Here is a 13,171-nt window from a genome sequence, read left to right as displayed (position 1 = left end):
AGTAAACAAGCAGGGTTTTTAGGTTCTGTTTTGAACCAGAATGAAAGATTTGTAAGTTGACTACTTTACTACATTTAACTTCCTTTGAAACTCAAGAATTCCATTTCAAAACAAAATTTGATAGCGATATTACTTATTTGTTCCATGCGTTTATGATCGATTATTTATTCGTTACGCGAGCTCCAGTTCTGAGTGAAGTTGGTGAAGTTTAACATCGTCCGTCGTCTATCTAATACCGCCGTATAACGTGTATCATTTATGATATCTTCTCAAATCAAGACAATAGCTGGAGCTTTGAACAGACAACAGAAGTCATTGTGAAGCAGCAAAAGCAAAAAAAATGAAGACCCAGGACAAAATGACTGAATTATTCTTCCATGAGCTTAACTGCAGGTGATCTTGTAGAAATTGCGGTAAACATTTTACAGTATTTTATTGTAAATTGGCCTAAGCCCATCACACAAACATATCATTCGAAGTTGTGAGGTTTAACTTAACTTAACTTTCCCCGAAGATCGACAAACTTCCGAATATCCCAATATTTCCTCTCTGATGTGACTGACAGTGCTTTTTTGTACAAATCTCAATCAGAGAAACATTTTTAAATAATTCTGGCATGCAGTTTATCGTCCAAGCAACTAAAAAACTTAATCAAAAACATGTTTTTATTGCTTTCGTTGGGGCGGCCCGGTGATGCATGTGATAAACGGCGCCAGTCCACACGGCCGAACCGGGTTCAAACCCCATCCGGACCGTCTCCCCGTAGCAAGGACTGACTATCCGGCTACGTGGTAAAATAAGTCTAGTAAGCCAGAAATGGCCGGCGTGACCTGTAAGGTCGTTAAGCCAAGAAGAAGAAGAAGAAGATTGCTTTCGTAACGGTCAGCCGACGTCATGCTACTTAGAAGAAGTCCTGAAATATAAGCTACTGAGGTATTTTACTGGTACTGAGATTTTTAAAAAACATTTTTGAAGATTTCTCATCGGATATAAGCGTGCTTTCTCTCTCTCTCTCTCTCTCTCTCTCTCTCTCTCTCTCTCTCTTACTCTATCTCTCTTTCTCTTAATTTCAAATACCATCCGGAAGGTGTCAAACACCATTCGGACCGGCAGAACTGACTATTTCGCTACGGATAATTAAAGTCAAGCAAACCCAGAAATGGCAGACCACAAGAACTCTTCAGGTTGTAGTGTCACAAAAGAAGGAAACATCGTTACTGTATTTCATTCACAAATTTAAACAAGTTTCGCTGGCAGAAAACCCTGTCCTACAATGGGCAAAAAAAACGTTCGGGAAACGCGCATTTCGTTTATGATGAAGTTGTACGATTTTCCGGTCGATGTAAAAAAACACGAAGAATTAAGCATACAGCTTTAGATAGTGTTTTTGTTTCATTTCCTTCAGCGCAATATCGCTGCAATTTATCTTGCATTCTCGGCATGCAGGGACAGAAAGGATACAACACCGGGCGATTCACGAACGGAGGCGCGCACTCTGGAAAATCATCTCAATGAGCGGAAATGCTCCCGGCCGGAACGGATTACAAGCGCTGAGCATTGAGTTTTGAGGTCCGTGGGAAATTTAACCAGCTGGCAAAGGGTAGTAGACGGACCTGGCGCACACCAACCAAGGGGAAGCAGGCGAAATCGCATCCACCGGAAGCACGGTACAGGACGTTTGATTGTCGTGCCTTCCGACTGGGATTTACTAAGCCAGCAATAAGCTGCTGCTACTGCTGCCGCTTCGGTTGAGTATTATGATTTAATGCTGGTGAGAAATTGTTGCCCCGTTATACCTTCGCCCAGTCACCGAAACGGCGGTCGTGAGAAACTTTTTGACAGATGTGCCATCCAGCCCCGGAGTCTGGAAATGAAACATCTTTATTTATTCTTACATCGCTCTCATTGTTTTGCGTATGTTCTTATTTATTTGTTTCGGTTGCGTTTTGCGCTTTGGCGTCTTTGCGTTTTTTGCGCGCTTCTACAGTCTCACTTAACGAAGCAACGACGACGCTTGCCACTAGCTCCGTCACGTGTACTGCGTACTGCTGTCGTAAACAAATGATGTAACGTTTGTTTTGTTTGTTTTTGTGTTTTTTACTCCCTCTTTCCCTCCTTCCCTTCCTTCTGGTGAAGACTTCTGAAGCTTTTCATCGCCTTAAACTTCGCACCAAGGAAAATGTGGTTCTTTAGTTTTAAGCAACTTTTTCGGCATGATAAATACGCTTCCGGCCCATGGGTTCCTTCGAGCGTGCATGTCGTGTCGTTTGTTTTCGGTTATGTTTGCGGCGTAAGGAAATATTTTCCCCGCAGGTTTTGTTATAAAAAGGGGTTTCCTGCTGACGGGCTGAAAATTGCATTCACAATCCCATTTGCAAACAGCTTCACTCCTCACCGAAAGCATCAATTTTCTTCACCGCAAACGTAGGAACATCACGAAATCAAATTACATGCTCCAATTTTCCTCGAATTTCTTCTTGCTTTCTATTGCTTGCCGAAGAAAATAAGCCAGATATGTATGTATTTCACATTTCGGAATCGGAACAAGTGCACGCAATTGAATTTTTAGTCATATTTCTTCACAAACGAAACACCGGCCCCATTCCAATGGCGCACCGCAAAAAAAACCCGCCCGAAATTGTTCCGCCAATGGGTACAAATTAAAACTTTTCCACCTTAGCACGACGAGTACCAGAATCTAAACATAAGCTATATGATAACGGTGAGCAACTTTACCATACACAAAGAGGGAAAAAAAGCAATTTCCTCTAATGCCTATATCCAACCCCGACCGGTGGCTTATTTTTTTTTTTCTTTCTCATCCGGGCTCTACCGAAACCATTTTCCGAATAGGGTTTCCGGTTTTTCTAATCGATGTTCGACGCTTGGGATGCCTTCCGCAAGCAACAATTGCTTTCCCAAACGTTGTGTAGACAACCATGTGGAAAATTCAATTTCATGCATTCGCACTTTCGAATAGGCCGCCCAGCATTCAAAGAGATGACGCCGCTGTGTCCTACCCACAATGTGGTCCTCCCCCACCCCGCCAGGATTCGTCGCTTGTGTGTGTACGTTCGATTAAATTAGCCCATTTGGTGGGTCGCTTTATATTCTAGCTTTAGTATTTGCTGCCATTTTTTTTGGTTTGGTTTGGTTTGGTTTGGGTACATTTTGTTTGCTATCATCACTTTATGTACGGTACGGTGGGCGCTTGTGCCAACACAAAAGACCCCTCGATTTGCAGATGCAAAATAGGCTCAAGGATCGCGTCACTCGTTTCGCGGTCAGATGGAAAAACGGTGGCCTATTGTTTGCATCTACACACTACATCAGGCTCTCGCACAAGCCTGATGATGGGAGTGAGAAGATAAAAAAAACACACACACACACACACACAGCTCCCTTCACCTTAAGACGAAAGCGCGTTCAATTATTCTAATCTCTCAATCAAACTGCCTCCACCAAAGCACATCCAACGTTTGGTCACACCAAGCTTGCTTCTCCCACCCACCATTTCATTATCTAAACACCTTGTCACACCTTATCGCGCTAAATGAGGCTCGATTTACACTTTCAACGACTGTGCTACCGAGAGGTACCGTGGTGCTCCATCCCTGGTCGCCCACTGCAACATAATGAGGTGTAAATTTATGCAGATTGAAACGCTTTAATCAATCGCTAATCTGCACCCACACTGTCAGTACTGTCCACCGGAACCGGTTGTCGCGCTGCTTGAGGTGTTGAGTTGTGTTTTTTTCCCTACATCCCTAACTCTACAAGTGCCGCTGGGGTGTTGTTGAAAGCGGTGCATTTTTCTTAACGGTTCTCCAGTCTAATGTGACCACTTTTACTAAGATTGTCAAGCAGTAAGTAGTCAATCGTAATTTAAGTGCAACAGCGATTGAAGTCTTAGACTTGTGAGCTAATCGTATCAGGTAGCAACAATCCTAAGTGAAGCATTTGGAATTGCCTACATCAACCACGGCAACTCAAGCTATCAAGGCTGTGATGAAAATTCTAAAGATGACATCCAATTAGGTTTATCGTGTTACGAACGCATAAATAAACGATGGCCTAGACTCGGGAGACGTCCGGACGGGGCAAGATAGCAAGAAATGTGAACACTCAACAATATTTCCCATCGTACTGCGCGGCGCTATCAACAACTGGAAGAAGAAAAGAAGAACGCGAAAGCAAAAGGCGATCCATCTCAAAACCTAGAACCGAGGTCGAGAGTCCCTTTTCAGCGGCTGATTTATTGACTGTTATAAAGGGATAATCTTGTACGGACTGACAGCACCTGAGATAGGTGTTTGCGTTACGTTTGCCCCCTCCAACAAAAGCGCCAACACCGAGCGAAGGGAACCGATCCACCACCCTTCGTCCATGACCGCCAACTAAATGCCGGATCGAAACGCCCATCGTCACCAGCGGTACGTATCATTACTTGTGTGCCCAGCAAAACGATCGAAATGTGAAACCAACTTCGCGGAACTAAAGTATGGGCACGATGGCGTACGAAGGTGAGGAAATCAATTACACTTTTCATCGACACCATCAGCATTGTGTGATCAGCTGCGTTTTCTTTTGCTTTTGCTGTTGCGCCAAAGCTACACATAGCATTCGGTTTAAGTTTACGCGAGCGTTTTGTGCTGTACTCGAGCGAGACGAACTTTGGTTAAAGTGTGTTTGTTCGCCTTCTTCTCGCGGAGTTCGTCTACAATTTGTGATCCAATGCAATTAGAAAACTCTTTCGTGGGCACCCAAACGACAGCAACTACATTCATCTGCTTTTTATTGAACTTCTTGAGCGTTAATTGAGAAAACTTTCAACGCTTCTGCAAAAACCCTGCCCTGGCACTCAATCGTTGACCAACTCCTAACAGCAGAAATGGGAGGGAAAAGTGCTGCATGTGTAACAACGTTATGTGAGGCAAAGCATTCCATTTCCCACGATCCTTTTCTGACGGATTCTTTACCATCTGTCCAGGGTTGTCTGTTTGTGACGATGATGATACTATGATTTCCAATACGCTACAGATGTATAACGGCCATTGCGAATGATTCAGCGTGCCATAAATGATATATTGCACAAGAAAATAAGTTACCAATGCACAATGCTTATTCTCGATAGTTCTTTCATAATGAATATGATGACGGGTGTTATTTGAACTTTCTGATTAATTGATTGTCACAATCATAAATCTTAAAAAAATCAACTTTAATCATTGCTCTCTGAACGATTTTCCATTGAATAAACTAATATTAATAGCTTGAAACCCGTTTTTTTTCATTACAGCTGCTAAATTCCAATGTCAGGAGGAAGGTTTTGCAGTTGATCCAAACGACTGTGCCGTGTTCTATCGCTGCGTGCAGGAAGGCGATAATCTCACGGCATACAAATTTCGATGTGGACCGGGAACTGTTTTTTCCATGACCGAAAATGTTTGTGTGCATCCGCGAGACTCGGAACGGGAAGAATGCCGCGAGACTGGCAACGAAATCGACGGTGGAGACGGCGGATACGGCCCAGCACCGGAACCCGAACCGGCGGCACCAGAGCCGGAACCGGCCGCACCGGAACCCGAACCACAAACGATGCAGCAGAATGAGCAGGAACCGATGGCGATGGGTAATGGTGATGCCGAAAATAGTGTAAATCCGGAAGGTAATGAGCACACCGGATCGGGACAGGAACAGTCAAACACACAGGGGGCACAGCAAGAGGACAAAAAACCAATCGTAGACGATGGAGTACCATGCGAGGAGGAAGGTTTCGTTGGCGACAGGAACGATTGTCAAGTGTTCTATCGGTGCGTTACTCGCGGGGATGGGAGTTTCGACAAACTGCCATTCCGGTGTGGTGAAGGTACTGTATGGGACGACCAGATCGGCTCCTGTAACCATGCGAGTGCCGTGGACAGATGTACACAAATTTCTCAAAGTGACTACGTTGTCAATCAACAATCATTCAGCCAATCGAACGCATCGATGGACAGAAACATGACCCAGGCCAGTGGGTCGATGACTCAGAATGGTATCACTACAAATACTACCAGCTCCCAGACGTCTGCGGCTAGTCAAATGAGCAATTACAATAATATGACAACTTTCACGCAAGGTTCTAACGGTCAGGGTTCAAACAGCGCGAGCAGCTCTAGTTCGAGTTCGAGTAGTTCAAGCAGCAGCAGCAGTAGTAGTAGCAGTAGTAGTAGTTCCAGCTCCAGCAGTTCCGGTGGTAACAATCAATATAATAATCAAGGATCTGGTGGACAATGGAACAACCAGAACCAGGGATCTAGTGGTAATAATCAGTGGAATAATCAAGGATCTGGTAACAATAATCAATGGAACAATCAAAATCAAGGACAAAATAACCAATGGAATAACAATAATCAAGGTCAAAGCAACAACAATCAGTGGAATAATCAAAATCAAGGACAAAACAACCAGTGGAGCAATCAAAATCAAGGGCAAAATAACAACAACCAATGGAATAACCAAAACCAAGGTTCTAACGGACAGTGGCAAAATCAAAACCAAGGATCTGGAGGAAACAATCAATGGAACAACCAGAATCAAGGTCAAAGTAGCAACAACCAATGGAATAATCAAAATCAAGGTCAGAATAATCAATGGAATAATCAAAACCAAGGCCAAAGTAGCAGTAACCAATGGAATAATAACAATCAAGGACAAAATAACCAGTGGAGTAATCAAAACCAGGGTCAAAATAATAATAATCAGTTCAACAACCAGAATCAGGGTCAAAATAATCAGGGACAAGACAATAGTAACCAGTGGAGTAATCAAAACCAAGGTCAAAATAATCAATGGAACAACCAGAATCAAGGTCAAAATAGTAACAACCAGGGAAACAATAGTAATCAAGGACAAAACAACCAATGGAGCAACCAGAATCAAGGTCAAAATAGCAACAACCAGGGAAACAATAATAATCAAGGACAAAACAATCAATGGAGCAACCAGAATCAAGGTCAAAATAGTAACAACCAAGGAAACAATAATAATCAAGGGCAAAACAATCAATGGAGCAACCAGAATCAAGGTCAAAATAGCAACAACCAGGGAAATAATAATAATCAAGGACAAAATAACCAATGGAGCAACCAAAATCAAGGTCAAAATAGTAACAACCAGGGAAACAATAGTAATCAAGGACAAAACAACCAATGGAGCAACCAGAATCAAGGTCAAAATAGTAACAACCAGGGAAACAATAGTAATCAAGGACAAAACAACCAATGGAGCAACCAGAATCAAGGGCAAAATAGTAACAACCAGGGAAACAATAATAATCAAGGGCAAAACAACCAATGGAACAACCAGAATCAAGGTCAAAATAACAACAACCAATGGAACAATAATAATCAAGGGCAAAACAACCAATGGAACAACCAGAATCAAGGTCAAAATAACAACAACCAATGGAACAATAATAATCAGGGCCAAAATAATCAATTTAGCAACCAAAATCAAGGTCAAAATAACAACAACCAGTGGAACAACAATAATCAGGGCCAAAATAACCAATGGAACAATCAAAATCAACAATCGAACAGTAATACTCAATGGAATAACCAGAGTCAAAGTGAGAGTCATCAAACAAGCACGCAAACACAAAACTCTACCAGTACCAATCAATGGAATAATCAAAATCAGGGACAAAACCAAGAATTTAACAACCAGAATCAAGGCCAGAACAGTAATAATCAATGGAGCAACCAGAATCAGGGTCAAAACCAACAGTCGAACAATCAGAACCAGGGATCTAATAATAACAACCAATCGAGCAATAATATTCAAGGCCAAAATCAGCAAACTAATAATCAAAATCAAGGATCAAATAGTAACAATCAAAATCAAAGTCAGAACAACAATAACAACCAAGGCTCAAATCAAAACCAGAACCAAGGGCACAACAACAACAGTTCAAATCAAAGCTCCAACAACCAAAACAATCAGGCGTCCTCCGGATCAACGCAAACAAATGAAAGTAATCAACAGAACACAACGAATAATCAACAATCTTCTGGAAATCAAGACATCAATACTCAGAGTCCTACTTCTTCTACCACTATTGCTCCACAAACAACTTCCACGGAAGCTCCACTAGAGGCTAGTTCCACAACGATAACAACGACCACTGCCACTACTCCAGAAATGCAATCTACAACAATGACCACTGCTGAACAGATGACAACAACTACATCTACTGCTGCTCCAACTGCTCCAACAGCTACTACTCCCGCAACAACACAATCAATTACAACTGAACCAACAACACCTTCTACTCCTAGTACTCCGTCGTCTACAGAAGCAGTTTCCTCAACACAGTCCCCTAGTAGTGTAACTTCTTCCCAGAGTGTACCAACTAGCTCTGAAACACCGGCTACTACACAAAGTACAACTAGCACAACTACCACAACCACACAAACCACATCATCGTCTAGTAGCACCGCTACCGAACCATCCACAATGCAAGTTACCACTACAGAGGAACCTGCGAAAACAACTACTGTTGCTTCCTCAACAACACAAACTCCTACCACACTGGCACAAAGCACACAATCATCTAGTGCTAGTGAATCTACTACTACACCGCCACACACTACACCAACACAAGTTTCGGAAGCGTCAGTCACACAAACATTCATAAACACAACAACAGAATCTAGTCCGGAAACTTCATCGGTTGAAAGTTCCGAAACAACTTCACCCACACAAACAACCACACCACGTGAGGAGTCACCCATGACTACCGTCACTGTACCCGTAGAAAATCGCCCAGAAATTACCGAATCTACCACACTCACACCTGAAACAACACAACACAGTGAAAACAATACACAAGAAACCTCTACACAACATTCCACTACCCATTCTTCTAGCACACAGGAACAATCAAATACAGAGCCATCGACGACAACAGTCGCTGAAGCAAGCACAAAGGAACCCAGCACCGAACAATCCACGGTGACGGAAGAGTCCACCACACTTACCGTACCTACGCAAGAAACAAGCACTCTCTCGTCTTCAACCACAACACAATCTACACCAGCTCCTACGGAAGCAAACACTACACTTGAAAACACAACCACACCAGAACCCACCACTACACAAACAACCACCACGAGTCCTTCGGCTACTGCTTCTAGTTCGGCAGAAACGAGCACAGAAGCACCAACTACACAACCGATACACACTACACAATCATCTACAGCATCTTCTTCCAAAGAACCAACAACAACCACACAAGCTACACCTTCAAGCACACAAACAACCACAATGCTCACAACAATCGTTATGCAAAGTACTCAGTCCACAACCAATCTCTCTTCTTCAGCACAACCATCAAGTACTACGCAGGGACCGTCCACTGCGTCAACCACCGGCAGCTCTGGCTCTACCACTAGTAGCCAACCATCAGCATCTGGACCTGCTCCTGCATGTACAGAGGATGGCTTCATGGGTGATCCGAACGATTGTAAGAAGTTCTACCGTTGTGTCTCGAATGGCAATGGTCAATTTACGCGATACGAATTCCGCTGCGGAGATGGAACTGTATGGGATGATAGTGCTGGCAGTTGCAACCATGACTGGGCCGTACAGGATGGACGATGCGGTAAGACAAATGGACAAGGATCGGGACCACAGGGTGGATCTCCGAACGGGCCTACTGAAAATGGCAGTGGACCTACCAGCACGAGTAAACCAACCGAGGGGCCAAACGGTCCAAATGGACCAGATGGACCAAACGGTGTACCAAATGGACCTGATGGAGGACCAAATGGACCAGATGGACCAAACGGAGGGCCAAATGGACCAGATGGACCAAACGGTGGACCAAATGGACCTGATGGAGGACCAAATGGACCAGATGGACCAAACGGAGGGCCAAATGGACCTGATGGACCTGGTGGACCTAATGGACCTGACGGACCTAATGGACCTGACGGACCTAATGGACCTGAAGAACCAACTGAATCTAAAGGTCCGGATGGACAAAATCAAACAAACGGACCCGAAGAATCCACTACTGCCGGACAACAGTCAACTACAGTTCCACCGTGCCAAACTACCACCACCACCCAAACGCCCTCAGTACCTGCAGGAAGTAACGGTGTATGCGAACAAGAAGGATTTATGGAACATCCAACGAATTGTAAAAAGTTCTATCGTTGCGTCGACAACGGCAACGGTGGATACGATCGTTACGAGTTCACCTGCGGTCCCGGTACCGTTTGGGATAATGACATTCTTGCCTGTAACCATCCAACATCGGTCCAAAATTCCAAATGTGGAACTGGAGGAGAAACGGCATCCTCTCAGCCTCCGGGTAGTTCGTCTGGTCCAGGAAATACCTATCTGCCTCCAGCACAATCCTCTACCGAATCTATGCCAAGTACTACGGAGCAAGCAATGAGTAGTCTGGAACCGGAATCTCTTACCACAGGTGCTACAGAGGCAGCTAGTCAGGAAACAACTAGCGGTACAAGTAGCACAACGGCATCACCAGAATCAGCAACTTCAACTTCCGAAGCACCCAAGGAAGAAACTTCGTCCTCCGCTCAAGAACAAACTACAGAAACTCAAAGTCAAACAGAAGCTTCCAAGGGAGAAACCACAGCAAACTCTCAAGAGCAGACAACCGAGTCCCAGAGTCAAACATCCACTACCGTGGCGGGAGATTCCTCCACCACGCCTGAAGGTGCTACCGAGACTTCAACAATGCCCTCATCGGAAGGATGCGATTCGGAAGGATTTAAGCCTCATCCGACCAACTGTAAGATGTTCTACCGCTGTGTCGATAATGGCAAAGGTGGTTACACGAAGTACGAGTTCACTTGCTCGGAGGGCACAGGTTGGGACGAAAGCAAACAAGCATGTAACTACGAGTACGAAATTCCAAACTGTGGTGCTGACCGTCCACCAGAGCCAGAACCCGAGCCAAGCGGTACGGACATGACGACTGGAAGCAGTGATGGTACCACCGCTGCAACAGACGCTACAACGACACAAGCACAAACAGATGGTACTACTTCCGGTCAAGAGACTACAACTGCCAAGCAAGACACGACGACAGCTCCAGCACAGGAAACCACTACGACTCCGGCAGAACAGCAAGCAACAACTACAACAGAGGCCAGCCAAGAAACGACCACAGCTCCCAGCGATTCAACTACCGCTGCTGCATCGACTCAGGAAACGACGACCACCACCGGACAGGAAATGACTACATCCGGCGAAGTGGCATCTGAAATGACAACTGCACAGGGTCAGGAAACGACCACCTCTGCTAGTGAAATGACTACCGAAAACTCGCAGCAACAGACTACTACTATGAGTAGCTCCTCTTCTTCGGGCGAATGTACTGAGGAAGGTTTTATGGGTAATCCGGACGATTGCCGCAAGTTCTACCGCTGTGTAGACAATGGCAAGGGTGGATACAATAAGTATGATTTCACTTGCGGCGAAGGTACCGCATGGGATCAGGCACTGCAAACATGTAATCATGAGAATGTTGTTGAAATGTGCGGCGGACAGACAGGTAACACTAGCAATAACACTAATCAAACACAATCATCATCAACAACAACCACAACCACATCTACTACTGCTTCTACTACTATTTCCACTACTACTACTACTACCACACAAGCTCCTTCCACCACCACTACTACTACCACACAAGCTCCTTCTACAACCGCTTCTACCACTAGCACCACCCAAACACCCACTACCACCACTACACAAAGCACAACCTCCACCACCTCCACCACCACCACTTCCTCCGCACCTTCATCAACAACTTCATCATCAACTTCATCATCTTCATCAACCACCCAAAGCATGCAATCCTCGTCCGAATCCACCACTGAACGCATGAAAGCTTCTTCATCCTCCACAACGCCTGTCAACTGTACGGAGGCTGGATACTTTCCGAATCCGGACGACTGTACCAAGTTCTATCGCTGCGTTGACTGGGACGGTATGGGTGAAAACTTTTCCGTCTTTCACTTCGACTGCCCCGAGGGTACCATTTGGGATCCCGCTGTAAATACCTGCAATCACGAGGACAGTGTCCAGCCACCCCGCAATTGTTCCAAATCTGCACCAGCGGAAACAACTGAATCGAACGCTGAATCAACCACCTCTGTTACAGAAGAACCAGGCTCTACGACCGAAGCCGCCCAAATGACGACAGCCCAGCAAACGGAAGCAACGACTGCGGCCAGTAGCCAACAGGAGACGACTACCGATTCTATGAGTTCCGAAACGACGGCTGCCGGGAAGGAAGAAACCACAACTCAGGCACAAATGATGACTACCACAGAGGGAACGGGCCAGGAAACGACAACAGCGGCCGCGCAAGAAACTACCGAAGCAACCACGATGACTGAAGCATCCCAGGAAACTACCACCGCGGCAACGAACGAGACAACAACGATGGCTGCCCAGGAATCTACTACGATGGCTGCACAGGAATCCACCACGATGCCTGCTCAAGAGACAACAACAATGGCTGCCCAAGAATCAACTACGACGGCCGCTCAGGAGACAACGACAATGGGTGCCCAAGAATCTACTACGATGGCCGCTCAGGAAACAACGACAATGGCAGCACAAGAAACGACAACGATGGCCGCTCAGGAGACAACTACAATGGGTGCACAAGAAACGACGACAATGGCTGGTCAAGAATCTACCACAGCCAGTGGCCAACAGGAAACAACTACAGCCTCTGGTGGTGAGCAAGAGACGACAACCATGGCACAATCTGAGATGACCACCGAAGCTGCCGGGCAGGAGCAAACAACCGAGGGTATGGAATCGACTACGGAACCAGCTTCCCAGGAATGTCCAGCAGGGTGCATGAGCTCGTGCCCACCAGTCGATGAGGATCAGGAACGTTTCGTGTGTCCGACCGGATTCAAACGTCACCCGAAGAATTGCAACCTGTTCTACCAGTGTACGGAGAAACCGAACAGCTACGACTACAGCATCGTCGTGTTCAGCTGTCCAAATGATACCGTTTATCAGGAGGATCGAACACAGTGTACAGAACCTGCTGAGGGAGATGATCGTTGCAAGGCAGCTAATCTGCGATCACAGCTGCGTAACACGCGCCAGCTGCCAGTAGTGAGTG

General features: G+C 45.4%; 1 protein-coding gene across 15 annotated transcripts in view; it reads left to right on the top strand.

Moving 5' to 3' along the window:
* The window catches only part of LOC125760771 (uncharacterized), a 54,994-nt gene that overhangs the window by 40,675 nt on the left and 1,148 nt on the right, over positions 1-13,171 (top strand). Inside the window, exons 1-4 of one of the 15 annotated variants that reach the window (XM_049421219.1) lie at positions 5,902-6,925; positions 6,998-7,069; positions 7,142-7,357; positions 7,430-13,164. In XM_049421219.1, the coding sequence (XP_049277176.1) occupies positions 5,992-6,925; positions 6,998-7,069; positions 7,142-7,357; positions 7,430-13,164 (6,957 nt within the window). In that variant the 5' untranslated portion in view covers positions 5,902-5,991. Of the gene's footprint in view, positions 1-5,299; positions 5,669-5,901; positions 7,070-7,141; positions 7,358-7,429; positions 13,165-13,171 lie in introns of those variants that run through there. The other 14 variants (XM_049421222.1, XM_049421233.1, XM_049421230.1 and 11 more) reach the window with 14 other exon arrangements.

This window comes from Anopheles funestus, chromosome 2RL (genome assembly GCF_943734845.2).
Source record: "Anopheles funestus chromosome 2RL, idAnoFuneDA-416_04, whole genome shotgun sequence".
NCBI classification, from domain to species: Eukaryota; Metazoa; Arthropoda; class Insecta; order Diptera; family Culicidae; genus Anopheles; species Anopheles funestus.
This window is presented reverse-complemented; position numbering and strand designations above follow the sequence as displayed.